The sequence below is a fragment of the Protopterus annectens genome, chromosome 5.part1, assembly GCF_019279795.1.
Source record: "Protopterus annectens isolate FY-2018-M chromosome 5.part1, PAN1.0, whole genome shotgun sequence".
NCBI classification, from domain to species: Eukaryota; Metazoa; Chordata; order Ceratodontiformes; family Protopteridae; genus Protopterus; species Protopterus annectens.
In genome coordinates, this window is record NC_056736.1 from 646,366,638 (window position 1) to 646,393,216 (window position 26,579).

General features: G+C 36.7%; 1 protein-coding gene across 2 annotated transcripts in view; it reads left to right on the forward strand.

The window, feature by feature from the left end:
- FLT1 (fms related receptor tyrosine kinase 1) overlaps positions 1–26,579 on the forward strand; it is a 1,018,969-nt gene that overhangs the window by 239,289 nt on the left and 753,101 nt on the right. For both annotated transcript variants that reach the window (XM_044073267.1, XM_044073268.1), the window contains exon 11: positions 25,478–25,595. In XM_044073267.1, the coding sequence (XP_043929202.1) occupies positions 25,478–25,595 (118 nt within the window). The remainder of the gene's footprint in view (positions 1–25,477; positions 25,596–26,579) is intronic.

A 26,579-nucleotide genomic window follows, 5' to 3' on the forward strand; every position in this document is an offset into this window, starting at 1 on the left:
ATTTGAAGACCCTTACTCAAACATACCAGTATGCTGCTAATGAGAATCAGATCATATTGATTTATCTAGAAATAGATACCAGTAATTAGCTTCTCATCTTGCTTCTACTATCAGATTAATAAATGTAATCTGAAAAGATGTATTTCATTGATATCAATATAAAAATAATCCATTTAATTTTGTGCAGCAACTGCATTATCCTCTGCAATGGTCAGCAGGTGTGTGGGAAGAAAATAAAACTAAAATTGCATTCAACTAGTCGGCATGGCCTACTTAAAGTACAAACAATTACAGCTGTACCGTGTCAGTACACTCGGCTTTTAGATGTACTTAGTATAACAGCAGGATAAGTTTGGGATTTTTTTATATTTTGTCACAAGATTGCTGACTGATATTGAAAACTGTTTTCCATTAAAAAGTGCAGCACATGTTATATGCATGTACAATAAGGCCTCACTAATATTGTTAATGTGAAGTTGCTAAAAAGTTATTTGATCTGCTAAACAAAAATTCTGTAAGCTTCCAAAGCAGACAAAGGGAATATGTTTCATGTCCAAATGGAGTAAAAACCTGTCCTGCACATGTACATAGCCAGTGAAATAAAACAAAAAGCAGCAAATACTTGCAGGCACATTTTCAGTGGTATGCTGGTGAATTAGCTACTGTAAGTCCTGCAGAAAATACTTTACTCTGAAACAAGAAGCCATTCACATGAACCAACTTAAAACCTGGGAGCATGTAAATCACTAATCCTGTTGTCTGGAGTTAGGCTTGAATAAATCTGGTTTTCATGTTGTCTTCAAAGTTGATTTAAAATATGTTGACATGATTGTGATATATTAATGTTTTGAAGTGCTGCAACAACACATTTAAAATATGTTGACATGATTGTGATATATTAATGTTTTGAAGTGCTGCAACAACACAAAAGAATGAATGCCACTTTTAATAACATTTCTGAAGAAATTAGAAGAAATAGAGGAAACACTGATCCATGGTCACATTGTTTCTGACAGTAGGTAATAACTACCCTGCTGAAAGGACATGCGAAAGGTCTTTACTAATAGTGCGCAAACTATTTTCTTGTTTACTTCTACAATGATTACAGATATTTGAATTTCGTATAAAACTTTTATTTCAAATTTTATAGCACAAAAGCAGATAGCCATTTACTAAACAAAACAATACAGTCTCACAATGAAAACAGACTTAACATAAGCAACAGTAAATGTCTCTGTCCTTGAAACTCACATTCACTGAAACTGCATTGATAATAATATTCACAGAAAAGGCATCTGGTCAATATAGCAATAACCCACGTCTGGGTCTGGGTAATGTTGGATTTACCCACGGTTGGCGTGGTTTGGTCATGAGGGCGAAGCCTGAGTGACCAAACAAAGCCAACCATGGGTAAATCCAGCAGTGGGTTATTGCTATTATACAATGACATTATTTAAGAAAAAAAATAATTACTTTTCTTAAATAATGGCATTGTATAATGCCTCCTTGCTGCCCTTCCGCGGCTGTCTGGTATTCTGCGGCAGTTCTGATGTACTGCGCATGCATATGCCTACGCAGTACATCAGAGCTGTGGGCAAAAGCAACGGAGAAAGCAAGATCTCTGTTGCTTTTTACTGTTTTGCTATGTTAAATGGGTTTAACATAGAGAGACAGCTTTAAAAAAAGCAACGGAGAATCTCCGTTGCTTATTTTAAAGCTGTCTCGCTATGTTAAACCCATTTAACATAATGAGACAGTTTTGAAAAAAGCAATGGAGAAAGCAAGATCTCCGTTGCTTTTTACAAACTGTTTCACTATGTTAAATGGGTTTAACATGGCGAGACAGCTTTAAAATAAGCAATGGAGATCTCTGTTGCTTTTTTTAAACCTGTCTAGCTATGTCAAACTCCTTTAACATAGCGAGACAGTGTCTTAAAAAAGACTTATACTAATGGAAAAAGTCCGGGTGACCGGACCTTTTTCCATTAGTATAAGTCGATTTACAGCATGCACGCTTACCAATCAGCATGCACGTTTTGGAATATTAATGGGGGGTCATAGTATAATGAGAGATTTACCTTTGGGATGTTTTCAAACCATGGCCCTCTTGCACAAAATTGTAGGACCATGCATGTGTTCTCTGATTTATCTTCCTGACTGTATTAAATTATATTCCTTATTTAATACTGCACCACTTGTAAGAGTATGTTTTAAATTTGTACTTTTTAACATTTTTCTAATAAGCAATGAAACAAAATGCATGAACTAATAATGACAAAACCTAGTTCAAGGCATTTCAACCATAAAAGGCCACGCAAACTGCTGTCATTATAATCTATCAGTCAATATGCACAATATCTGCAGAAGTAATACACTTCTGAGTAATTCCACATTAAAGAGAACACTAACTAATGAAGAGGCTGCTGCTGGCAAACAATTTTGCATTTCAGTGCTAAAAGTGTCTCCATCCCATATATGATCTCCAAAAAAAAAAATCTGTGTGTGTGTGTGTGTGTGTGTGTGTGTGTGTGTGTGTGTGTGTGTGTGTGTGTGAATAATCAATTTACCTGGTGTGGGAAGCGAACACCCACAGCCTTCTGCACTAAAAGCAAGTGTGCTGCCTGTTGCAGCACCAAGACTGAGTAACACAACTAAGAAACTCAGTGACTGGCATTTATAATCCTTAGTGATTTACAAAAGCAGCAACATAAAAAAAGAAAATTAAAGGAAACCTGGCCAGTTGCTGTGGCAGTTTAAGGCACTTGCTTGCAAATAATTAAAATCAAGGTTTGACTCCAAGAAAAGACACTTAACTAGACAGTCCCCCTAACTGGGCCATTACAGACACAGACACACACAGACACAGACACACACACACACACACACACACACACACACACACACACACACACACACAATCACTTTCTCAGCTCTGTATTCACTGTATGCATGATCTCCTCCTTACTTACCACAAGGATACAATAATTCAATCTACTGCAGTTTTCTAATGGGGCTTGTGTTACATAAGTAAGCCTATCTAGGATGTAGAACGTCCCAATACTGAAATTTCTGTGGCTTGCTGTGTGTACATGCTGTCTCCAGCAAGGTCCTAATGCTGGTCGGTTTTCTGTACCGTGCACTGTCTTTGCAAGGTCCTAATACTGGTTGGTTTTACTTACCAGAAGGTAATGTTTGCTTTTTTATTTACAGGTTATTTTTACTGTATCCAACCCCCCCACCACCAACATGGGGCCTAGGCAGCTGCCTAAGTCACCTAGTGCTGGATCCACCTCTAGGCACAGATTAACACACTGAGGATTTGCTAAAAACATTATAAAAGGCCAGTTGGTTTATAATACACAGTATGTGGAGGTGAACTGTTTACAATTTGCCTTCAGCACTATGGTAGCACATTCAGGTTGACTTTACAGGCCTTTTCATGAACACTGGAATATGTGCATTCTGCATACTGGAATGCTGCTTGCATGGACTCATTCATCTCCAAAAAAACAATCTCAGTGTTAGGGACATTGGCTGCTAGAAATGAGTTGCTGGAGTGAATTGGGCATGATAACAGGCTACATTTTGCATCGGAAGAGTTTAAGGCCTTCGTCATACGAATAATATAAGCATGTTATATTGTCGTCCACTGCCCAGTAACCAGCAGGCTAGCAGACAGACAGTAAAAATCTTTAAGAAGACTATGAAAGCCATGAACTCAGGCAAGAAATCTTTGTAACTTAAGACTGATAACTTTTTCAATTTATGGAAAAAGGTGGCACAGTGGTGCAATATCAGTCATTGTTGCCTTCCATCAGTTGGTTTCCCAGTTCAGTTCTGAACATGTAGAGTCTGCAGGTCTTCCTTATATGTAAAACTGAATTCATCTAGGGTCTTTGATTTCTTAAGACATCCAGCTGATAATTTTGATATGTACTAAACTGGGAATCCTCTAAATGCAGAGTGTGTGTTTGGTATGTGTGTGTGTGTGTGTGTGTGTGTGTGTGTGTGTGTGTGTGTGTGTGTGTGTGTGTGTGTGTGTGTGTGTGTGTGTGTGTGTGTGTGTGTGTGTGTGTGTGTGTGTGTGTGTGTGTGTGTGTGTGTGTGTGTGTGTGTGTTGTGTGTGCTTGTGTGTGCGTGTGTGTGTGTCCTATGATGGACTGGTCTGGCATTGCATCCAGAACCAGTTTTCTGTCTTCTGCCTGTTGCTTACACAGAGTATCTCCTGTTTTACCATGGCATTAAACAGAAAAAAGGAATTATAAAAAGAAGGAATGAAATTTCACTCACACAGTCACACAGTTTGTTGGGGATTGGCTTAATGGTTAAGGTGTTTACCTTATACACACACAAGGTTCAAGATTTGATTCTCACTTTTGGGAAGCTTGGCTAGGCTCAAAAAAAGCCCAGTGGGGTAATTAGCCTAGTAATTACCTATGAACTAAATGTCACACTTACAATGTTTTTGTACAAAACTTCAAGACCAGATTTGTTAAAAAACCTGATGTTAGAAGATGAGTTCATGTACAAGAGCAGAGTTCAGTACTTAGCCTTCATCTATACCACTGGACATGGCATGCAGACCAGTGTACAAAGTCTGGACATGACATGCAGACCAGTGTACAAAGTCTGGACATGGCATGCAGACCAGTATACAACGTGTAGACATGGCATTCAGACCAGTATACAAAGTCTGGACATGGCATGCAAACCAGTGTACAAAGTCTGGACATGGCATGCATGACCAGTGTACAAAGTGTTAATCAGCCTGAAGGCCTAGAATCTGATGATAAGTAGTTGACATTTGAAGAAATACTTAAGAAATAACACCTTGACACAGTAGAAAGATCAAATTTCTCTCTTAAAGCAAGGTAAATGGCCTGTAGTAAACAACAAGACCACCACCTAATCAAAAACATGCCAGATCTAGTTCCTAGCCTTAATGAATGGATATCCAAAGGTGTTCATTTCAACCGGATTGTATTGCTGCTGGAAGCACTGAACACCGGGGAATGTACAACTGAAAATTCTTTACAAGTTAACATAAAAAGGCCTGGGAGTGTTTTGTGCAGTCTTGAAACCACACAGAGATTTCCTCTGTGAATAGGGACAAAATGAACTATAACAAGAAGCAAATTATCTGCTGAAAAACCTAGGAATCCACAAAGGTAGTGAAAGGAAAATGCTGTCCATATATATAAACCTACATGTTTTCTTAATGTTCTTTCTTAAAATCCCCAAAAAATATTCAAGGTGAAATGGAGGTGAAGAAGAGCAGATGCAGTATATGCATGCTTGAACTGCTTATGTACATTATAGATGCTCTTACTTCTAACTCTCTGTCCAAGTATTTCTTTTGTAACAACATCAATATTTTGTCCTAGGCAGACATCTAACAAAACATCTGTTTTTTCTATGTTTTTAGGGATATTCTTCCTGTGCATAATAGCAACCCACCAGACTTCCTTTCTGCTGTTTTCCCATTGCTAGCTTACCTTCAGGTTAACTGTTATGACTACCACCAAGTCTCTTTTCCATTTTTGTTTTCAGCTTTACTTCCCTTCAAATTCTGTACAGTTTTTCCTATGTTTTTGTTTACCAGATGCAATAGTCTGCATTTCTGCAGTGCTGTTTTGGACTGCTCCTGCAAACTGGCAAACTATTGTTTCATCATTTATTTACCATCTTCAGAAGCAACCCAATAATTTATGTATATCTTTATGGCATCAACTGAAATTGGACTTTTCATTCCAGAAATTTGGAAGAGGCACCTAAAAAGACCAGGCCAACAACTCTGCCTTGTGGTACAACATTATTAAATATCCTTTCTTTTGAATGGGCACCTTTTATTACTGTCCTCTGTGTCCCTGTGCTTAGCTTTGCTACCCTCTGGGAACCAATTCCAAGTTGCCTATTTTGTTCTTTAATCACTTATGTACCTTGATAAAGTTTAACCTGCATCTACAGTTCTTGCATGTCATAGCATTTTATGCAGTCATTCAAGAAGCTCTGTTTTATTTCTTGTGTTTACTCACCTCAAATTTCATTTGAGCCAGGGATTAATTACATCAGAAAATAAAGAAATAGAAAGACTTATAATCTATATACATTCTTCCTATTTTTCCAGTATTTCAGACATCATTACCACACCTCAATAACCTCCAAGAATGTATTAATATATTGTTCTATATCTCAGGAATGCAGACTTTATTTTACCATAAGTTAATTAATTGTTAACTTATATGCCAATCAACGTATATGAATGAAAACATGAACAACATGTAAATGTTTATTTGTACAGCATGTTGTTACCTCTAAGAACACACTAGTTCTCTAGTCTGTGAGCCACCAAGGACAGGGGTCAACATTTAACCTGTCTGACATTATCGTGCTAACCTTCATCACAAATATGGCTGTATTTATTTCCATCAGATAATAAAATTCTGTCACTTTTTACTAAATAATCAGTTATACATGTGCATACTATGTCAATCAGACATATTATAATACAACTTCTTTAAGAGTAGTCTAATTATGGCAGTACATTTTGCTGCTGATTTTCCAAAGAAATACAGACTTCCCTAAATTTGTGCAGGCAGGAGTAAAAACAGAAAATGTCATCTGTTATATAGTTTAGTTAATTGTGTAGTTCAGTCCACTAAAGGCAAATGTGTCATCTCAATTACAGAGTTGTTCTTCTTTTGTAAAAACGGTCAGAGCAGGTATTGTTGTATAAGAATCTTGATTTTTTTAAATTTTTTATTGCTACCATACCGATATGCTGGCGGCTCACATCGTACTTCAACATTCGATACAGTCTTTCCCTTCTGTTGTGATCTGTAACACCCAGTTGTCTAATAGAATCTTGAAAAAATGTGAAGCGATCAAGATGGCTGTCGAGCAGAACAAGGTCAGTATTAGACTTGGGCTGATAACAGTGGCCTTGTCCTGAATAAGACCATGGGAGTTTTCTTATCTTGCTTTGACAGAAGGTGTAGCAAGCTTCCTGTTCAAAAAAAAAAAAAAAATCACTAGCGTACGCTGCTTTCCTCTTGTTGTTTGGCTTCCTCCCTAACATAAGACAGTTCCCAGCACTATGAATGTCTCTGACTCTTCAAATGTGGCAAAACCTACTTCCTTAAGAGATTTTATAGTTTTCGCTCTCTGGTCTACCCCCAACACTCTCTCTCATTCACAGCCATTTGCACTTAACAAACATTATTTCAAGGTTCAGCTTCATAAAATAGCAGTGGCGTCTGAAGGGAACAAAAATAGAAATTCAGTCAGTGCAGTCTCGTAGGTCCATTTATAACGGAGTAACAAAGGTTGTCACTTACTGCAAGGCAGTTCTCTGTCAGCTAAGCATTTCCAGCTTTTGAATAACACGGGCAATTCAGCTGCTTTGCATTCAATCACCACAGTGATTACTTTTAGTTATAATAAGTCAGCATTTAACAAGTATGAAAACATGTGCTCACCCATCGTATTGTACTGTTGTAAACCAGTGTGTGTTTAGTTTAAAAATATAAATAGTACTATAGAACAATCATAATTGTGATATCAGGTTCACTTTTAGCAACACCAGTTTGTCTGATTATTATGAGATACTATAGTACTTTCACTAACATTCATTTTAAGCTAACATATAAGAACACTTTTTCACATCTTGCTATGATAGTATGTTTGTGGTAATGCTGTCTGGTGCTGTTCTATATCCCTGCAATTTATGAACCACTAATAATGGACAGTAATGTGGTTATACAATAGAAAAGAGCCTTTGTGCATGGGTATCCGGGTGGCATGTAGTTTGGTGATTAGTACTACTTACTCAGAGGTCATGATTTTCTGTCTCATTTCACAGCTGGGATGCCTTGTGTGTGAAGGTTTTATGTCCATATTTCCATGTTGATTTTCTCCTGGTGGTCTTCTTTACCCTCACATTCGAAAGACATGCCAGCAAGCAAACTGGTGATCCTCTAAACTGGTCATTGATAACCATGTGATAGCTGAGTGCGGTTATGTATCCTTGAATTGAACTGATTCTCTACCTTGCACCTATTTCTTATTCGGATATATGCTAGCATCCATGTGACCATGATAGACTAAAGTAGATATCGGAGAATGAATGACAGTTCTTTATATTATTTAAATACAATTAGAAAGTAGATAACTGGAGGGATAACAATAGTCTATAGAATTATGGAAACTGAATTGCATCTTGCACAATGTTATGAATCTTGACGATTAACATTTATGGACAGAGAGTGATATTGTAGCTCGTCATCTGGTGATGTTTTCCCAGATTTCTGCCTCAGACAAAGCAAATTCAGATCTTCATAAGACACAGTTATAGGGAATGTTACAGTACATCAGACTAAAAGGACATTGTCCACAACTTTGTTTAAAACAGCTAAAGTTTGCCGTAAAGCAGGACACTGGTTATAAAACACACCAAGCTTGAAAATGTTACAATTATGGGGCCAAATAAAGTAAATGAACCTTTACTAGATTTATTTTTTGTCATTACTTTATCCTTTTCAGGATTGTGGGAGAAACTGGAGCCTATCCCAGCAACCAATGGGCACAACGCATTGAACCAGTTCTGGGTGGGATATCAGCCTATGGCAGGATGAACACACACACCAATACACACATACATATAGGGTTGTTATGGTCTCACCAGTTAATCTACTGGCATGATCTTATGATGTGGCAAAAAACCCAAGATCCCAGCAAAAACTCATCCAGTTTCAAAGAAGACATGCAAATGCCTTACGGGAGACATTCCATCTGGATCCCAAACCAGAGAATCGAGTGCAGTGAGACAGATTGCTAATCACTATGCCCACTTCAAAGGAGACATTTTTTGCTATGTTATTTTTCCAGGAAGTAAGATTATTAAATAAACATATCGAACCCAGTATGCTTGCAAAATGAAAGTTATTTGTATCACATTCTGCTTCTCAAGAAATGTGATAAATGTTACTGTGTTAGGACTTTATAAACCAGCTTCTAAATTAAGGACAATGTTTTGCATTTTTAGCTCATCCAAACTGAAAAAAAAAATGATGCAAATAATTGTTTGTCATAGTACTACTGTAGATACTTAAAACTTTTCATGTTGAATGTCGTAAAAGGTGCTAAGAGGTATTACAAAGGTAGAAGAGGCAAATACAAAGACACTGTAATTAAGTGACCATGTTTGTGGTCTAGGAGAGCTAAATCAGAAAGGTTAAAGACGAGATGGTCACTGTAATTTTTATCAAGGTGATGTCAACAAGCTGCCTTTAAAAATCCTAAGGGAAAATGTTCATTTTCAAAAGCCAGTGATTATACCTGTGAACATGTTTGGAGAAAGTACATCTTTCTAGTCAAATATGCTCGTATGCAAGAGTTTCTTTTTTCATGCCTTTTATTTAATTAAATATTTTCTTATGATTTATTGTTGCATCTTTTCTCTTATTATAATTAGTGCTTGAAAAAGAGCCAACATGGTGTAGTCCACCCACCTGGTTGAATAACTAAACAAAATAAAATAATAATGCCTTTCAAAAGCAAGAAACTCAGAACGAAGAAAAAAGCCACCTCCAAATCTTTCTACAGCATATAGTGGTTATATCAAAAGTAGTCATAAATCTGAGTATCAAAACAAGACTAAACATTATGGATCAGCAATACTGCTGTCACGGCAACCCCTGCAAACATAGTGAAGAGAGTAAGAGGTACAGACAAAAACACATGCTACAGAGAAAGATTATTATCAGTAATCAAAATTGTCGTTAATGAAATGTACTGTTTTTTTAAACACCTTTACTGAATTATCAGTTGTGACATAGGCAAACCTACATTCATACAAAAGTAATCAAACAAATTAACATTAACAAACATTATACTTCACATGTATTGCTATATTTCATATAACCTAAGCAACATTACATAAATTAAATCTTTACTGCACATCCTCAGGGAAAAAAAAACAGAAGGACTTGTTATACACACCAGGCATAATATTGTTTTACTCAGTGGATTACCAGTCTGGAATCAATAATTTTCACCGCTTTGACAATTTAGTATTGTTCATGCTACATTGCAACAACTCTCTGCGATACAGTATACAAATAAACAGCAATCACAGCTTTTCTGTTCACTGAGTGAACGATCACTAGAAAACCACCAAACCCAGGGAATACATTGCTGGAACATTTAAAACAAGGGACCTAACTGATTTTTTGCCCTTGTATATCTCTATAATTAGACTAATGTTCATAATTTCTGGTCACCTATATTTAAGAATAATATCTTAGTTTTAGAGAATTTTGAAACAAAAGTATCACTGTTTAAGGGTATGAACATGGTAAATGCCAAGTGAGACCAAATCCTTCAGTGTGCATTCTTTGGCTTACTGGATCATATGCAATGATTTGATCATAATGTGGAAGGCAAAAAAAAAAAAACAGTCTCTGCTTAATTGTTTTCCTGGCATGTTCACAGGCCCTACTTAGCATATCACTCCGAGGAAAGCTGAGGTCTAGCCTTCACTAATGGTATATTTTGTATGTATATTAGGGATGCTATAGAAGAGAACAGTAAAGTAATGTATTCAAAATGTTGCTTTGAAAATATATTTAATCAGGTAATAGTAATTCTATGAACACCTTACCATAATATATGTAATTACTGTGGTAGAGGCATCCATTATTTTCTATGGAAGGTCTTAGACTTATTTAAATACTTAAATTATGCAATAACTCAAAACTGCGCAATGAGCCATCTGGATAAGTTGTCTCAGAAAGTTGCACTAGAATGTTCTTTAAATATTATTTGAACCAATATGACGCTGTTTTGAAATCTTGAAGCAGCCAAGGTGCTTCTTTGTGACTACAAGTCTCATAGTACATATCAGAGAGAAACAGCTAACTGTGGAATCTATAACCTTTTTCCTACTAATATTGATGCATCACAACATGTGGAATAAATAATTTATGGATTCTACTAGGACAGATTAGCTGGCTATTAACTCATTAGCACCTCTAAGCTATTGAATGTCACACCACTAGCAGCCTAAACACATCCTTGCATTCCAAAACATTTGCAATAAATAAATAAAGCCAAGCAAATGTAAATATCTTGTAAATAGTAAATACTATTAAAAAGGTACAAACCCCACTGTTACTAGTAAAGCATCTTCTTTACAGCAATAGTAGTCAGTGCATTCACATTCTCTACAGTGACACGTTAATATATTATAAAGCACAAAAAACTGAATTATACTGTTAGCTAAAGTTTTGCAAACAACTTTTCAAAAGCTGGAAACTGCAATCTAAATAAATAGTGTCAGATAACTTTTCTTCAGCTTGAAGCAAACTTTTGCATGGCACAAATAAATTCTTTTCAGAAGGCCTATTTACTGAAGTTTTTACAAAAATATGTAAATTATACTTATTTGAATAAACAAAAATATAAGTAACACGGAATAGCTCTCAAGATATTCAACTTACAATGTAAATATCAAGGGTAGCTTTCTTAAATATCATGTAAGATTTCACCTGATACCATGCAGTAGTTTGTAAGTCACTTAATTTTGGAACTATTAATGTAAACATGGAAAGAGTGCATATCGTCATTTTGACCAGCAAACAACTAACAATATTTTCAGCACAGTGCATGGACAGTGACAATGTATTTTTCTCTCTCCCACCATGATATTTCATACTATGCCCCTCAATAACATGTAGCTCTGTTATTTTTTTTTAAATTTCAATCTAAATATGAAAATATTAATATTAAGTGATAAATAGGTATTAACATTTCCACTTCAGAATATTCTAGATTAACAGTCGTAGTTGTCACTTTGTTACTTACAACTTGCCCTTTCTTAGCTTTCTATTGTTAATTGGTAATTCACTTAGCTAAGAAAGCCAGCCACCCCCCCCCCCCTTCTACAAAGTGTCAGGATGCTGGTTTGTGTGTGTTAAACAGAGGTATACAAAACAGACAGTATAAGGATGAATAAGTTAATAAAGGTAGTGCAATTCTAAGGTATGCCATCTTGTGGAGCATAATTTCTACATCTGTGCTTACTGATCTATTGGTTGTAGTAATTTTAGGATGCTGTGTGACCTTAGTTTAAATGCAAAATTCTATTATACTTTTTATTATTATTATTATTATTATTATTATTATTATTATTATTATTATTATTATTATCATCAGAGTAATGCTTATTTTATTTATTTTTTATCTGTGAGCAGTGTTGGACTAGTAAAGACAAAGTGGTATACAAGTATACCAAGTCAATTTAACAGTAAAAGCAAACTCTAGGCACTCCTTTTGCAAATATGTAGCAATTGAGAATATCACAGGCAAAAATGCCAGAAGATAAATATTGTCTACTGTTTTAGTTTGTATCTTCATTTGTTTGCTGAGACACTGTTGCTAAATCTTTGTGTGTAGCAACATCATAACTTACCTTCTCCAACTGTCTTCAATGAGTTGGGTGTATCTACCGAGGCAAACAAAGAATGAAGAACAACGCTATTTACTTAGACTGCCCTGTGCGTGAAGTTGTGTCAGCAGGGTTACCACTTTTAAAGCACTCACAGGAAAAAACAAACAATATTCTCACAAAAAAGTCAGTAACCTTGACCAGTACTACACTTTATTTCTCTAAATATGCAGAGCTTAGTCTAATTATAGCTGTGGTTCATTCTGTATTTTCATCACTCAGATGCATACAGTGCCAAGTTCTAAACTTCTGCAAAAAATGCATGTACTACAAGAGCACAAGTGCATTTTAAAGTATAGTTTCCTAAATCAAGACTTCTGCAGGTAGCTCATGCCTTGCAACTTCTCTTGATCTGTTCCAGATTGTATATACACAAGTTTATTTTACAGTCTGACAGAACACAAGAGATTCACCAACACATTCATAATTACTTGTCAGTGTTTTCTTTTCATTATTACAGAAGCTATAAAATGTAGCAGCAAACATTATGCAGACCTAAACTTTCTCACTGGGGGTTGAAGTGAGGCCTGAAACCACAGGTGGAGAGTATTATCTCCTAGAAGTAAAGCCCCAAACAATACACTCATTACTATCTTATTATATTAAACTATTACATGAAAGGTTATGTTTTCTTTTCTTTTTATGCTGGTATACTATAACTTCAGTAAAATGGAGGAATAAACTATTTTGTCGGTGATATCCAAGAATAAATCCTTAAGGAATTGAAAAACTGAAATGCAACAAAGCAATGTATATGGTGAGGTCATAGAATAAAATGTATTTATTTTTTATTGTTATCATTATTTTTAATGCGGGTAGGTGCAGGGGTCCTTCAGGTCCATTTTCAGCCATGCCATTTGTACTGTAAATAAGATTTAACATGAATATACAGAGCTGCTCAGATGGGCATTTTACACAGAGGAAGGATCATGGCCATAAAAGCATACTCCACGGCCTGCTAGGCTGTGCCTTCATGAGTGTGCACTTCCACACACCCACAGCCCCTTTAGAGTGCATGCACACCTCGCAGGTTCACCTCCTCCTCTACAGTATACACACACACACACACACACACACACACACACACACACACACACACACACACACATAACTAATGTGAGACCTGCAGTCCAACCATGCCTTCCTCCAAGTGGGTCTATGGCAAGACTTTGTCAACAGACTTCCCCTAGAATAGTTGAACCAGCAGTAACATTTCTGTCCCATCCCTCAACGTCTCCAGTCTAATCAAATTCATATTCCCAGTGTAGTCATTACTGAAACCTTGAATAGTTCAAAATTGGTACCTTGTGGCACTGAGCAGCAGTAAAGCTAAACTACAGCTGTGTAAATTTGAATAGTCATACTAATTTACTGATCATAGGTTTAGGTTCATACTAGGCTATCTGCCCTAGGGCATTTATAAGCCTAGCCAGAGTGTGTTTGGCTTTCACCACCCATTTTAAATTAATTTTGCTATGCCCTTTTTCGAGGTTAGTATACTGTGCCTCTGTCTAACAGTGACACAGAAGTGATACCCGGGGTAAACCTACAATCTCCCATCCACTCATCAAGATTCCTCTTGAAGAGAGTCAATGAGGGACTCTGCCTAACCTGGACTGGGATTTTATTCCAGAGTGAAGGGAGCCTCTGGGTTATGAATCTGTCCCTCCAGCATGTCCTATTTATTTCAGTGCTGAGGTTCAAGTCTCTTGAGCGCATAGCTCGATGGGATTTGGATTTTCTGAGGTGCAGCATGTCCATTAATTCCGGGTTGGACATGGCTTTATACGTCAGGCACAGATCACCTCTGAGCAGGTGGTATGCCACTGAGTAGAGCTGGAGTTTCTTTAACTGGGCAGCATATGGCATCTGTTTGAGCCATTTGATCCTCTTGGTGAGGTACTTTTGGGGTCTTTCCAGTTGCTGCAGGTGTCTGGTAAGGTACATCCCAAAAGGAGCATTGTACTCAATTATGGGCCTGATGAAGGATGAGTAAAGAGGCACGATGACCTCCCCTGATCTAGATGTGAATCCCTTCATGATTAGGTGGGCTATATAAAATGTTTTTCTAACCACTTTGGCCACGTGGTTGTCAAATGAGAGATTGCTATCAACTTGGGTCCCCAGGTCCCTAATTACTTCTTCTGTACTTAATGGATTACCACTCAGTAAGCAAATACACTGATATTCTGATCTCTTTCAATAATTTAATTAATTTAGTCATTATTCGTTAACCGACCAAGTGAGCTAGTTCATATAAAAAGACTGTTTTCAGCCATTACTCAGACCACAGAGCAAAAATATTATAAATATTGAGAATTATAAAACTTTTTAAGACCATATACAGTTAATGGTTCAATATGTAAAATCATATCAGTTTCTCAGTTTGTATCGAATAAGCTAAAATGATGGCTATATCATATTTACATTTTCATGTATTAAGGTATAGTTCATAGTTAGACAGCTAATTAAAAGGTGAGTTTTTTTTTATGGAAATTAATACTTTTTTCTGGGTATACCAGGACTCTGGCCTTTGTTATAAAAGGCAGAGATGCATGAAGTATGTCTTCCAAACTGCATGAGGCACTGTCTCTTTGTTTGGCATCTTAGAAACTCTTGAGGGGAAATCTATGCCATGCATTCCTCACCATTAGAGACCCAGCTGTCGTGGAGCTTCTGTATCACTACAAGTTTAATAGTTCTGCAAATACCAGAACAAGGGACCTAAATCTTCAACATCAGATACAATGCAATAGAGAGAGAGATGGATTCTTCATGTAATGCCTTTGCCACCTCTGGAATAGACCCTACAGGTTAAACAGTGCAGTACTTAATCATCATTCAACTGAAATGAAACATTGATGATTGGATGGGTACCCACACATTTACCTTAGGATTGACTGGTCTAGCCCTCCTGGAGAAAGGGTATATGGTTTGAAGGTAGGTACTGGCAGGATGTAAATGGTGGTTAGACTCAATTGTCTTGAAATTCCTATGAAACCTATGAATACTATAAAGAGAAAATGTTGGCACATTTTGTGAATAGATGTAAGATAAGAAAGGTGAAGATGACTATATTTATTTATTTATTTATTTATTTAGACATTCTGTTTAGTCACTTGTCATAGTTTATATGTTCATTCTGCAATCTATCATATTCTCCTATGCTGATAGTTTTTTCTGTCATTATTATTATTTTTATTATTTTTAAACAGTTCCATATTTTCCTCTTCTTCAATTCTTCTTCTGTGGCAGAGTGTCCTGTGTAGGAACATAATCAACCTCCATCCATTTATGTATTAACTGGCTTTATACCACTGATTGAGATCACTAGACCACCTTCTTGTGAGCCAGCAAATTATAGTGCATGGGAGATGGGGGACAGAGAATTACCATGGCTTGAAGCAAAGGTATGGCCTTTGACTTGAATTATGGCTGTACCCCCTTCATGTTGGTTTCTCATGTATAGGTTACTGACTGCTATGAGTCATGGTCTAGGAGTATCCCTGCTTCTGGCCCAACAGTGAAAGTGCCTCCAATACCTGCGCATATCTAGCCTGCCTGTAATTATGAGTTTCTAATCTCCACTGGGGCTACAGAACAGTCTGTGTAACTCCAGCACATCATCACTGACCCTCCCCCACTAGACAGGTGAGCAGATGAAGCCTCATAAATCCTCCCATTCCTCCCAGCTCCAACAGTTGCCCAGGCAACTGATTGAACTGAGGTCTGAACTGAGGTCATCTCAGTCACAATTGAGAATTTATTCATCTATGCCAATAAAGTAGGGTTACCACCTCTCCCACTTTGCGAGGGACAGTCCCTCTTTGGGCAGTTGTGTCCTACCACAAATTGTCCACTTTGGGCATTGGAAAGGTAAAGCTGGTTGTTTGGTCATTGTATTTACTACTCACCACTTTCTGCTTTGTTCAGTTGGGTTCGCAATTCTTATCCCAGTAGACAATACCTTAATTTTCTTTATTAATCTTTGTATCATTTTCTACTACTTTAGTTGCTCACATCTGTTACCTACTTAATGCACTACCAACAAGAATAAAGGAATGCTGTCATTATTTTTGGAACAACTGAGGCAAAATTATTTATGAAAATATTAATATGATTATATTTCTGAATGTACATTTTTATGTTCATTTTTTACTTAATGCAGTTTCTTTTCTACTGTAAGTACATGACTAATAACCTGGGAATTTTGTGCAATTATTTATTGTTTGCATTGTTTTCTTGTAATGTCTGCTTTGTCCCACATCTTGAAATCAGGTAACAGCCCGACTGATTTTATTTAAGCAGTTTAACTACAAAGGGTTGTGCTTGATAAATGTATTAATGTACATTAAAGGCTATGTTATTGCACAGTCCTGAAGAGGAAATAAAATCTGTAGTATGCGTCAGTGAATTAGCCATTCTCTGTAGCTGTCTAGGATGTGCAACATAGCTGGCCTAAGCTTCAAGTCTCAGTACAGGCTAAGATGGATAGACAGCATTACTGAAGTAATAAAGAAGAATGAGCAATGGATAGACAGCATTACTGAAGTAATAAAGAAGAATGAGCAATGGATAGACAGCATTACTGAAGTAATAAAGAAGAATGAGCAATGGATAGACAGCATTACTGAAGTAATAAAGAAGAATGAGCAATGGATAGACAGCATTACTGAAGTAATAAAGAAGAATGAGCAATGGATAGACAGCATTACTGAAGTTGTAAATAAGAATGAGCAAGGGACAGACAGCATTACTGAAGTAATAAAGAAGAATGAGCAATGGATAGACAGCATCACTGAAGTAATAAAGAAGAATGAGCAATGGATAGACAGCATTACTGAAGTAATAAAGAAGAATGAGCAATGGATAGACAGCATTATTGAAGTAATAAAGAAGAATGAGCAATGGATAGACAGCATCACTGAAGTAATAAAGAAGAATGAGCAATGGATAGACAGCATTACTGAAGTAATAAAGAAGAATGAGCAATGGATAGACAGCATTACTGAAGTAATAAAGAAGAATGAGCAATGGATAGACAGCATTACTGAAGTAATAAAGAAGAATGAGCAATGGATAGACAGCATTACTGAAGTAATAAAGAAGAATGAGCAATGGATAGACAGCATTACTGAAGTAATAAAGAAGAATGAGCAATGGATAGACAGCATTACTGAAGTAATAAAGAAGAATGAGCAATGGATAGACAGCATCACTGAAGTAATAAAGAAGAATGAGCAATGGATAAAGAAGAATGAGCAATGGATAGACAGCATTACTGAAGTAGTAAAGAAGAATGAGCAATGGATAGACAGCATTACTGAAGTAATAAAGAAGAATGAACAATGGATAGACAGCATTACTGAAGTAGTAAAGAAGAATGAGCAATGGATAGACAGCATTACTGAAGTAATAAATAAGAATGAGCAAGGGACAGACAGCATTACTGAAGTAATAAAGAAGAATGAGCAATGGATAGACAGCATTACTGAAGTAATAAAGAAGAATGAGCAATGGACAGACAGCATTACTGAAGTAATAAAGAAGAATGAGCAATGGATAGACAGCATTACTGAAGTAATAAAGAAAAATGAGCAATGGATAGACAGCATTACTGAAGTAATAAAGAAGAATGAGCAATGGATAGACAGCATTACTGAAGTAATAAAGAAGAATGAGCAATGGATAGACAGCATTACTGAAGTAATAAAGAAGAATGAGCAATGGATAGACAGCATCACTGAAGTAATAAAGAAGAATGAGCAATGGATAGCCAGCATCACTGAAGTAATAAAGAAGAATGAGCAATGGATAGACAGCATCACTGAAGTAAAACAGAAGAATGAGCAATGGATAGACAGCATTACTGAAGTAATAAAGAAGAATGAGCAATGGATAGACAGCATTACTGAAGTAATAAAGAAGAATGAACAATGGACAGACAGCATTACTGAAGTAATAAAGAAGAATGAGCAATGGATAGACAGCATTACTGAAGTAATAAAGAAGAATGAGCAATGGATAGACAGCATTACTGAAGTAATAAAGAAGAATGAGCAATGGATAGACAGCATCACTGAAGTAATAAAGAAGAATGAGCAATGGATAGACAGCATTACTGAAGTAATAAAGAAGAATGAGCAATAGTAAAGAAGAATGAGAAAGAAATTACAGTTCCTGACAGGCATGGCATGATAAAGTCCTTGAGGTCACAATGAGTCAGGCTGAAATACATGATTAAACAGCAGTAACAATTTACCTATGGTAGTCTTCTGTAATTTGCTCTGTTGTTTGTGTTTTTTGGCTTTTCCCAGTTAGGGGTCGCCACAGCGGAACTCTGGTTCGCTAATGATTGGTAGTTGATTTTTATGTGCCAAGTTACCAGCCCTGACGCACAGCCTTCAACGAAGGTATGCCCATTCACGCATGTCTCCACGCAGAAGTCGCTCTAGCTGAGAATCGAACTGGACAGCATCTTACTGTGAGGTGACAATGCTACCGCAGCACCACCACCATGGATTTGGTAGTCAAAAGTCAGATATGTATCTACCCATACCCCTTGTCCTTAAAGATATTCAGTCACTTGTCTCTTGATTAAAAAGTCCTACATCAATTTGCCCTACATAGAACTCATAAAATTATTTTTTTTCGAGCATCATTCTTCAATATTATCATTGCTGGCTCATTTAACTAAGTTTGCTAAGTGGTACATCTTGGTTAGTCTTACTCACCACAAGCCAACCTAATTTTATATCAACCACGTAAACAAAGAAAGTCATTTCAATGGGGACATCTCAGATATAGATAATAAAGAGATAAGGACCTACAATAGATCTTTTTTGAGATCACCCTTCTATAATCATCAATATCAATCTACTTTGTTTAATATTGGCATCAAAATTAATTTTAGCTGTGTTACAACTTCATCTCACAGAATGATTTGCAGGGGAGTTATATGTCGCAGAAGATACTATTGCTCTGGAACAGACTCTCCATCCATGTAAAACAAAAGTTTATCCCTGTGCAGCTTCAAGTGCAACTTGCATCTATGAATGGGTAATATGAAATTTATCCCAGGACTGTCCCCTGTGCTACTAATGGACAGAGGCAGCTCCTAAATGATTTAACCCCCAACTAAATAACCATGGTATGATCCAAAGTAAAACCACTAGAGATAATACAAATGTAGTCCATGAAATGGCAAGGGTAATTTAAACACTAAAGAAAACAGGTCAATTCTAAACACCAAACAGGAAATTTGGCTAAGCTTAATATGTCCTCAAGGTCAGTTAGCGTAGTTCTAACCTATGAACCTATAAGCATACTCTTTGGTGTTAAGGTGAAGAAATGGATGTCAAGTTAAACAGTTCTACAAGGTAAGCAAGCTGAAAAGCACATATAGTGCCCTGTAGCTCTTTAAGATGATTTATGTCATAGTTACAGGTTTCCTTCTTCTGCTAATTCCAAAATCCATGAATAAAATAAATCAGAATTCACTAACATGCCTCACATTTGCTGTACTTACTGAAACTACTATGCAAAGTTTGAAATACCTCATAGCTCTAAAAGATAATTTATCTCACAGTAATGTGTATTCTCACCACTGCTACTATGAAGAACCATGGATCTAATGCCATGAATCAAAGCATAGCTGTCCCTTTCATTTTTATGATTAAAAAATAAGGTTGTCTAGTACCTGGGGAGAATTCAGTCATTCTAGGACTGAGGGGTCTTACTGTAACATCTGTATAGGAATTACAGAGTACAGCTGTTGTACCTTTATCCTTAAAGATGTACTTACATTAAAATAAGTCATGTATCTTGCAATTTGATGCTGCTAAACAATCAACATTTGGCAGAGACATTGTTGGACATCGGTAAAGATGTGCTTTAGGAATGCAGAATACGTTGCATTTAAGGGTTTGTCATAATGCAACGCAGCACAAACCAATTCTGCACCTTGTGTAATATTACAGACAGCTGAAGTTATACAAAATCTGTATTGCTGGTTTTTCCAAACCTAAACCAAGTCTGTTAGTTATACGCTATCACTTATATAAGACAACGGAATGGTTTGTTGTCCCTGCTGAATGTTATGCAACAACATCCTTCCACCTTGTTCACTACATAAAAGTGGAGCTGTTATTTGCTGGAAGGAGGTTTGAAACTGAGGTCAGCCTATTCTTATATCTACCTGGGGAACAGATACTGGAATTCAAGACAGGAAAACATATAAAAACTAATGTAAGCTCTTATGCTATTGTCTGCAGGAGCTCTGAAATATACTTGAGACAAAAGGGATACAACCCAAGCACGTCTATTTTTTTTTACTTTATTAAATTTTGCAGTAGTTCAGAGATTTTGTTTCTCTTTGTACAATACCTTTGAAACTCATAGACATGAGATGTAATGCACAAGGTAATCACACCAAGAAATACATGGAAAAGTCCAAACATATGTTTCAAACAAAAAAATAATAATAAAAGCATTAGGGCTAGAGTAGACTTATGTGCAGGTACCCAAAATGTTCCTAGGGTGCACAGAACTTAAATGAGCATATGATTGAGTGTATGATGAGTACCACTGAAACAATTCAGAGACACCAGTACTGAGTACCACAGCTCTCATCTACTACAGTGTTGCCACAACATTGTGCCTGTGTATAAGCAGGCCATGTATTCCCTTGCTGTAACCCTTCAGTGTCAGTGTAAAGCAGCACTAACCACAACACAATCCCCAAAAACATTTGTCCAAGAATCAGCCACACACATACATGTAGGTGTACATCTATAGCTCTGTACAGTCTGTAGTCAGACATATGTATACACAGGCATATATAGATAGCTCACCATGGATCATATACAGAAAAAAAAATAAAAAACTAGAAAAAATATTGATGTGATCAATGGCTGGTGTTGTTGAAGTACAGCTGGTGTTTATTTGCTCTGACAAGGAAGTGTGTTGTATGTGTTCTTTCTCTATAAGAAAATCCGAAAGGGCCTTGAACCACTGTTATAGGGTGACATCATTGACATCGTCCCAGCTATACTGAAGTGCAGATTGTGCCTAGTACATATGACTCATAATAAGCTGTTGCTAGGGTCAAAATGTTATGGTTACACGTCCCATCCCTGCCTTCTTAGTATCCCAAACCAGAATGATTCCTTTCTAAGCTCATATTACTTAAGTCAGGTGGTTGTAAAATTGCTATTGTAAAAGTAAATAAATTCAGTTCTTTTATGACTGGAGATGCATATCAAAAATATCCCTGTGATCATCCTTCAGAAACTGTTACTGAAATTAATTGTACTAACTGTTTTACATTTCACCTTCCTTTGTGCACAAATTGTTGCCTGGACCTTATCCTGACACTGTGCACTCCTATCTTTGCTCTAGTGATATTATGTCATAGTAATACCCGATGCATTTAATATCCAACACATGAACATCTGCACTGGACACAGAAGCAGGATTCTGTGCTGGTTAAGAGCATTATTGCCCTGTGTCTGAGTATAAGAGGAGGTTAGATTTTGTGTTACAGTTTGACTCAGTTGCTTTCCAAATTTTTTTTCCTGCAGTCTGGCATTGACAGAAAATCAAATGTATTTGTAACCCATGTTAATTCATGGTGTTCAATAGAGCCACCATTAGGCCAATTGAGCTAACCGGGTGCAGGTAGTCCCCACACCTACCAGGACCCCATACTTGTCACTGTAGTCTGTATCCCAGAGCCATACCTAAAAAAATTACAAAAAGGTCTTCCCTTTGAAGACCAAATAAATAAAAAGGGATCTTCTACTTGAAACGGTATCAACTTTTTGAAGCAAATTAGAGTGATATTTACAATGGTCATTTATTTTGAACATTTCTCCCATTATTTTTGCCTTTCTCCAGAATTCTCCAGCAAAGAAGTTAACAGGTAGAGCACAAATGGAGTGCTGGCACCATACCTCTCAGCAATGCAGAATTTTGCAGAATGTCCAGAATTTTGCCTCATATTTTTAGTTTGCTACTCATAAAAGTTGTGTTTTTTTTCGAAACGATTGATGATAGAGGGGGTAGGGCTATATGACGAAAGGGTTGTGGCCTAGGGATCCCCAAACATGTACTGAACTGGTCCAGAAGTTGCTACAGGTAGCCCTGGTGTCACATATACTTAATGTTAATAGTGCAACTGTTTGCCTTCATAGAGTATTATTGTTGTAAGCAAAATTCATAGCCCATCTTTAATTTGTATAGTATCTGTTCTGGTTCTGAAAGTTCTGCTCTTGAGATTATTGTTAGAATTTTCTGTGTTCTCTGATGCTGTGTCCTACAAAAGGAGTCCAGTAGGAAGAAAAGAGTATAGTTTTATTTATTAAAATTGTATTAACCAGTAGAAGGACTGGTCCAATCACCACTTCAGCTGTGACCCAGGCCAAATGACAAAAGCTGTCATAGTAAATATATATATATATATATATATATATATATATATATATATATATATTTAGACTGATAGCTATACATATGTATGCATGTGTGACTCTGGCGGAACAACATTAACAGTGATATCTGCACAAACTGCTGATTTAAAAAATGAGTAGAAAATGTTAAGTGGGTAGGAACAGGAACTCTGCATATTCGTATTAATTGTTAGCACAAAGGTATTTTCCTTGCTGATGTCTAGTATTATATCACTAATTCTTCAGGATCAGCAGTTCTGTATTGTTTGTTTCCAAAAAAGTAGAAGGAAATAGATGTCTTATTCAAATAAATAAAGAGGTAAAAATGTACTGCTTTGTCCCTGTGTCTTCAACATTGCATTGTTTTTTCCAGATTAAGCATTTAGAAAAATTATTTCCAGGTTTATTTACTCTCCCGGTAAGGTTACATGTAGTTAAAGGAAACAGAATGTTTCTCCCTGGACTTTTTTTTCACACCTTCTGCTTTCATCCTGATGACATACACACAAATATATTTTTATGTCAGGCAGAAGTTTGAGGGTCCCTATTCTCCCCTTATTCAACATTCAGCTCTGACCATCCTTTGCTGACTATTTTGTTGATTTATAATTTCAGATCGCCCATCAGATGCAGCACTAATTCAGAATCAGTAGAGAACACAAAGAAATTAATTACTTAGGGTCACATCCTTTATGGAATTTAATGGGATTCATGCCCATGTCACTAATTTTATGACTAATATCTAAACTGCTGTGCTTAGTAGTAAAACTGATACTGTCTCTGTATATTCCCATTGCAGCATTGCTTCATGGGTCTGTGTATATTCTCATTGCAGCATTGCTTCATGGGTCACGCATTCTCATTATGTATTCTTTCATTTGAATGTCGCCCATTATATTCCATCAGTGGACTTACCAATGTTTTTTTTTTATCTCACCCTGGTGAGTATAATGCTGGATTTCTATGATGCCTTATATTTTGGGGTGACTACGTAATGCTGAATTTGACATATTGCAACTCATGTACAATTCTGCATCTCTTTGTGTACATATGTCCCTGAGTCCTGTGTAGTCTGCTCTGGCCTTCGGGAAGGTACAGAATCACATTTAAAATTCTAGAGATGAAATTTAAAGTCCTATGTGATCAACGTTCGTACTATTTGAAGGTGCTCTTTGTGTCCTAACTGTCTTCCCACACGTCCCACAAAGCGATCGTGTGACTAAGAATGGTATTTCATGTATCCCGTTCTTTTCCTTTCCAGGCCCCCTAACCTGCACAATTCACTTTCCCTGCCATTTCAGGAATGTACCTTCAAGGCTAACTTCAGGAAGTGCCTGAGAATCTTCTTTTTTCCCCCTCCTGATTATTTTTCTCCCTAGTGCCTGCTGACCATCAAGTTCTCTACATCCTGAATTATGAGACAGATCCATCATTTTGTCAGCCATTTTTTTCTACATTGCTTACCCCAACCTTTTCAGCAGCCCTGATGAGTAGATTAGCTCACAGTTCTGTGCCCTTTGAGTGCAAGCTCTCCAGCACTTTTGTTTGCCCCCCTCTGACATGCACAGTGCTTGACAAGGGTGTCCATCCTGGTACTTACATTGCAAATGCTGAAATGCTCAGCTCTGCTGGATGTCCATATCACGGCAGAAGAACCTGCCTCCCTTCCCAGGATGAACACAGTGGAACTAGCTGCCTATTTCCACCTTCTTAAGGTGTCTTATCCAGTATCCTATTTGCTAATTGACCCTAGATGTCTGGTCGCAATCAGAGCTTCATTCCTCTGTAACAGAGAGCCAACAAGATGCAGGTCTTTCTGTCATTTCAGGGCCCTTCCTAAGCTGCACTGGAGACATGCTATATATCTGAAAGGTCTCTATTTCTTGGATTTTACTTTCCTTTATGCATATTTTTATTGTCTTTTAATTCATTTTCTTTACACATTTTAACATTTTGCAATGTACCTAGTGAAATATGCAGATAAATAATGTTGCTTAATTAATGCATCACATTTCATTTGCTTGAATCCAGAACAATAATGTAACCGAAAGTAATTATTCCAGTAAGAAAGATGCCCCAGTTGTATAATTCTTCTTGTACCTTTTGGCTTACAGGTTATATCCACACATGCTACAGTAGCAGTGTTCTTATAAATCTGCTATTATTACATTTTCATACATTTTAGTTTTTTTTCAGAATTTGTTTTGCATGCTCATCATTCTAAAATAATTCTTCTATGAGGTATACAACCAGATGTTATAACTACCCAATACTGGTAAGTGAAACATAAAAATTCTATATGAACAAAACTGAATTATATATGAGTAGAAACACTTAGTAGTTTAGCTTAGTTTATTGAACAGCATGCATATTCTGACTTTTAAAATGGTTTCTGTTTATTCAAGCATTGATCTTACTTTCAAATATTATTGTTCCATCTGTCTAGTATTTTCCTGGCTATAGAAATGGCTTTCTGCAATGTTACAGTTTTGCTGAAACAAAGTTCTGTTACCTTTATTTCTAGGTGTGATAGCCGCACAAATGCCAGACATTGCTTTGTCTTCTTGAATACTAGCTCTACTGTGGGAAACAGAATTCACAGCATCAGTGAACGAACAGAATTATTACAAGGGAAGAATAAGGTATCACAGTTTTAAGTAAAATACAGTACAGTACAGGTTTAGCATATACACCCATTCATCTGTTAGCAAATTTTTCTACAAATATAGCTTGTTAACTTTAGAGAAAATGTAGGCATTTGTTTGCTTGATTTGGATGTATATTTTTTCAAAACCATGATGAAATGGTATTATGATTCGATTCTTTTTGGTCAGAGCAAAATGGCAAATTGCATACCTATTTTATAGATATGCTTAACAAACCACTCACATTTTTGCATATCTGTTTTATAGATGTGCTTAACAAACCACCCACACTTTCATTCTTTGAGACCAGCTTCTAAAAGAGTAAGCTAGACTTGCACATTAATAACTTTCATTGGAGTTTCACCTCTGAATTGCACAACAAGCAGCACTATTTCTAAGATTAGCATAACAATGTAGGACATGACATATTAAAATATTCTTACAATGTAACTCAAGCAATGGTTTTATTAAGGCAATGTCCAGCTCTGTTTAACAATGTACAGTGCAAAAGTACTTTTAACTGCTAGCTGTTGAAACTTAGCACAGTGCACCCGTACAACTTAAGACCCTGAAAAAGGTATCGCTCATAAATATTTATACTTTTTGCTTATGCCAAAGGTACATGTAAATACTGCAAAGAGAAACAAGTGTTCGAACTGGGAATCTGCCATGTGTTGTTCTGCAGGAATAAGACCATATAATAAGTTAGCGCTGCTATCTCTTAGCATTTACCTGTCTGATTGTCTGTCTGAGTTTTTGGATGGGGTACTTTCTGTATGATGTGTGCATGTCATTCCTGTGGTAGGAGGCTGATATAGTGTGTACACATTACTTTCCTACAGGTATGCTATAGGTGAACTGGTGTTCCTCAGGTGTGTGCTCATGCTCACTTGTGTATGTGTGTATGTGTGTGTGTGTGTGTGTGTGTGTGTGTGTGTGTGTGTGTGTGTGTGTGTGTGTGTGTGTGTCTCTCTCTCTGTC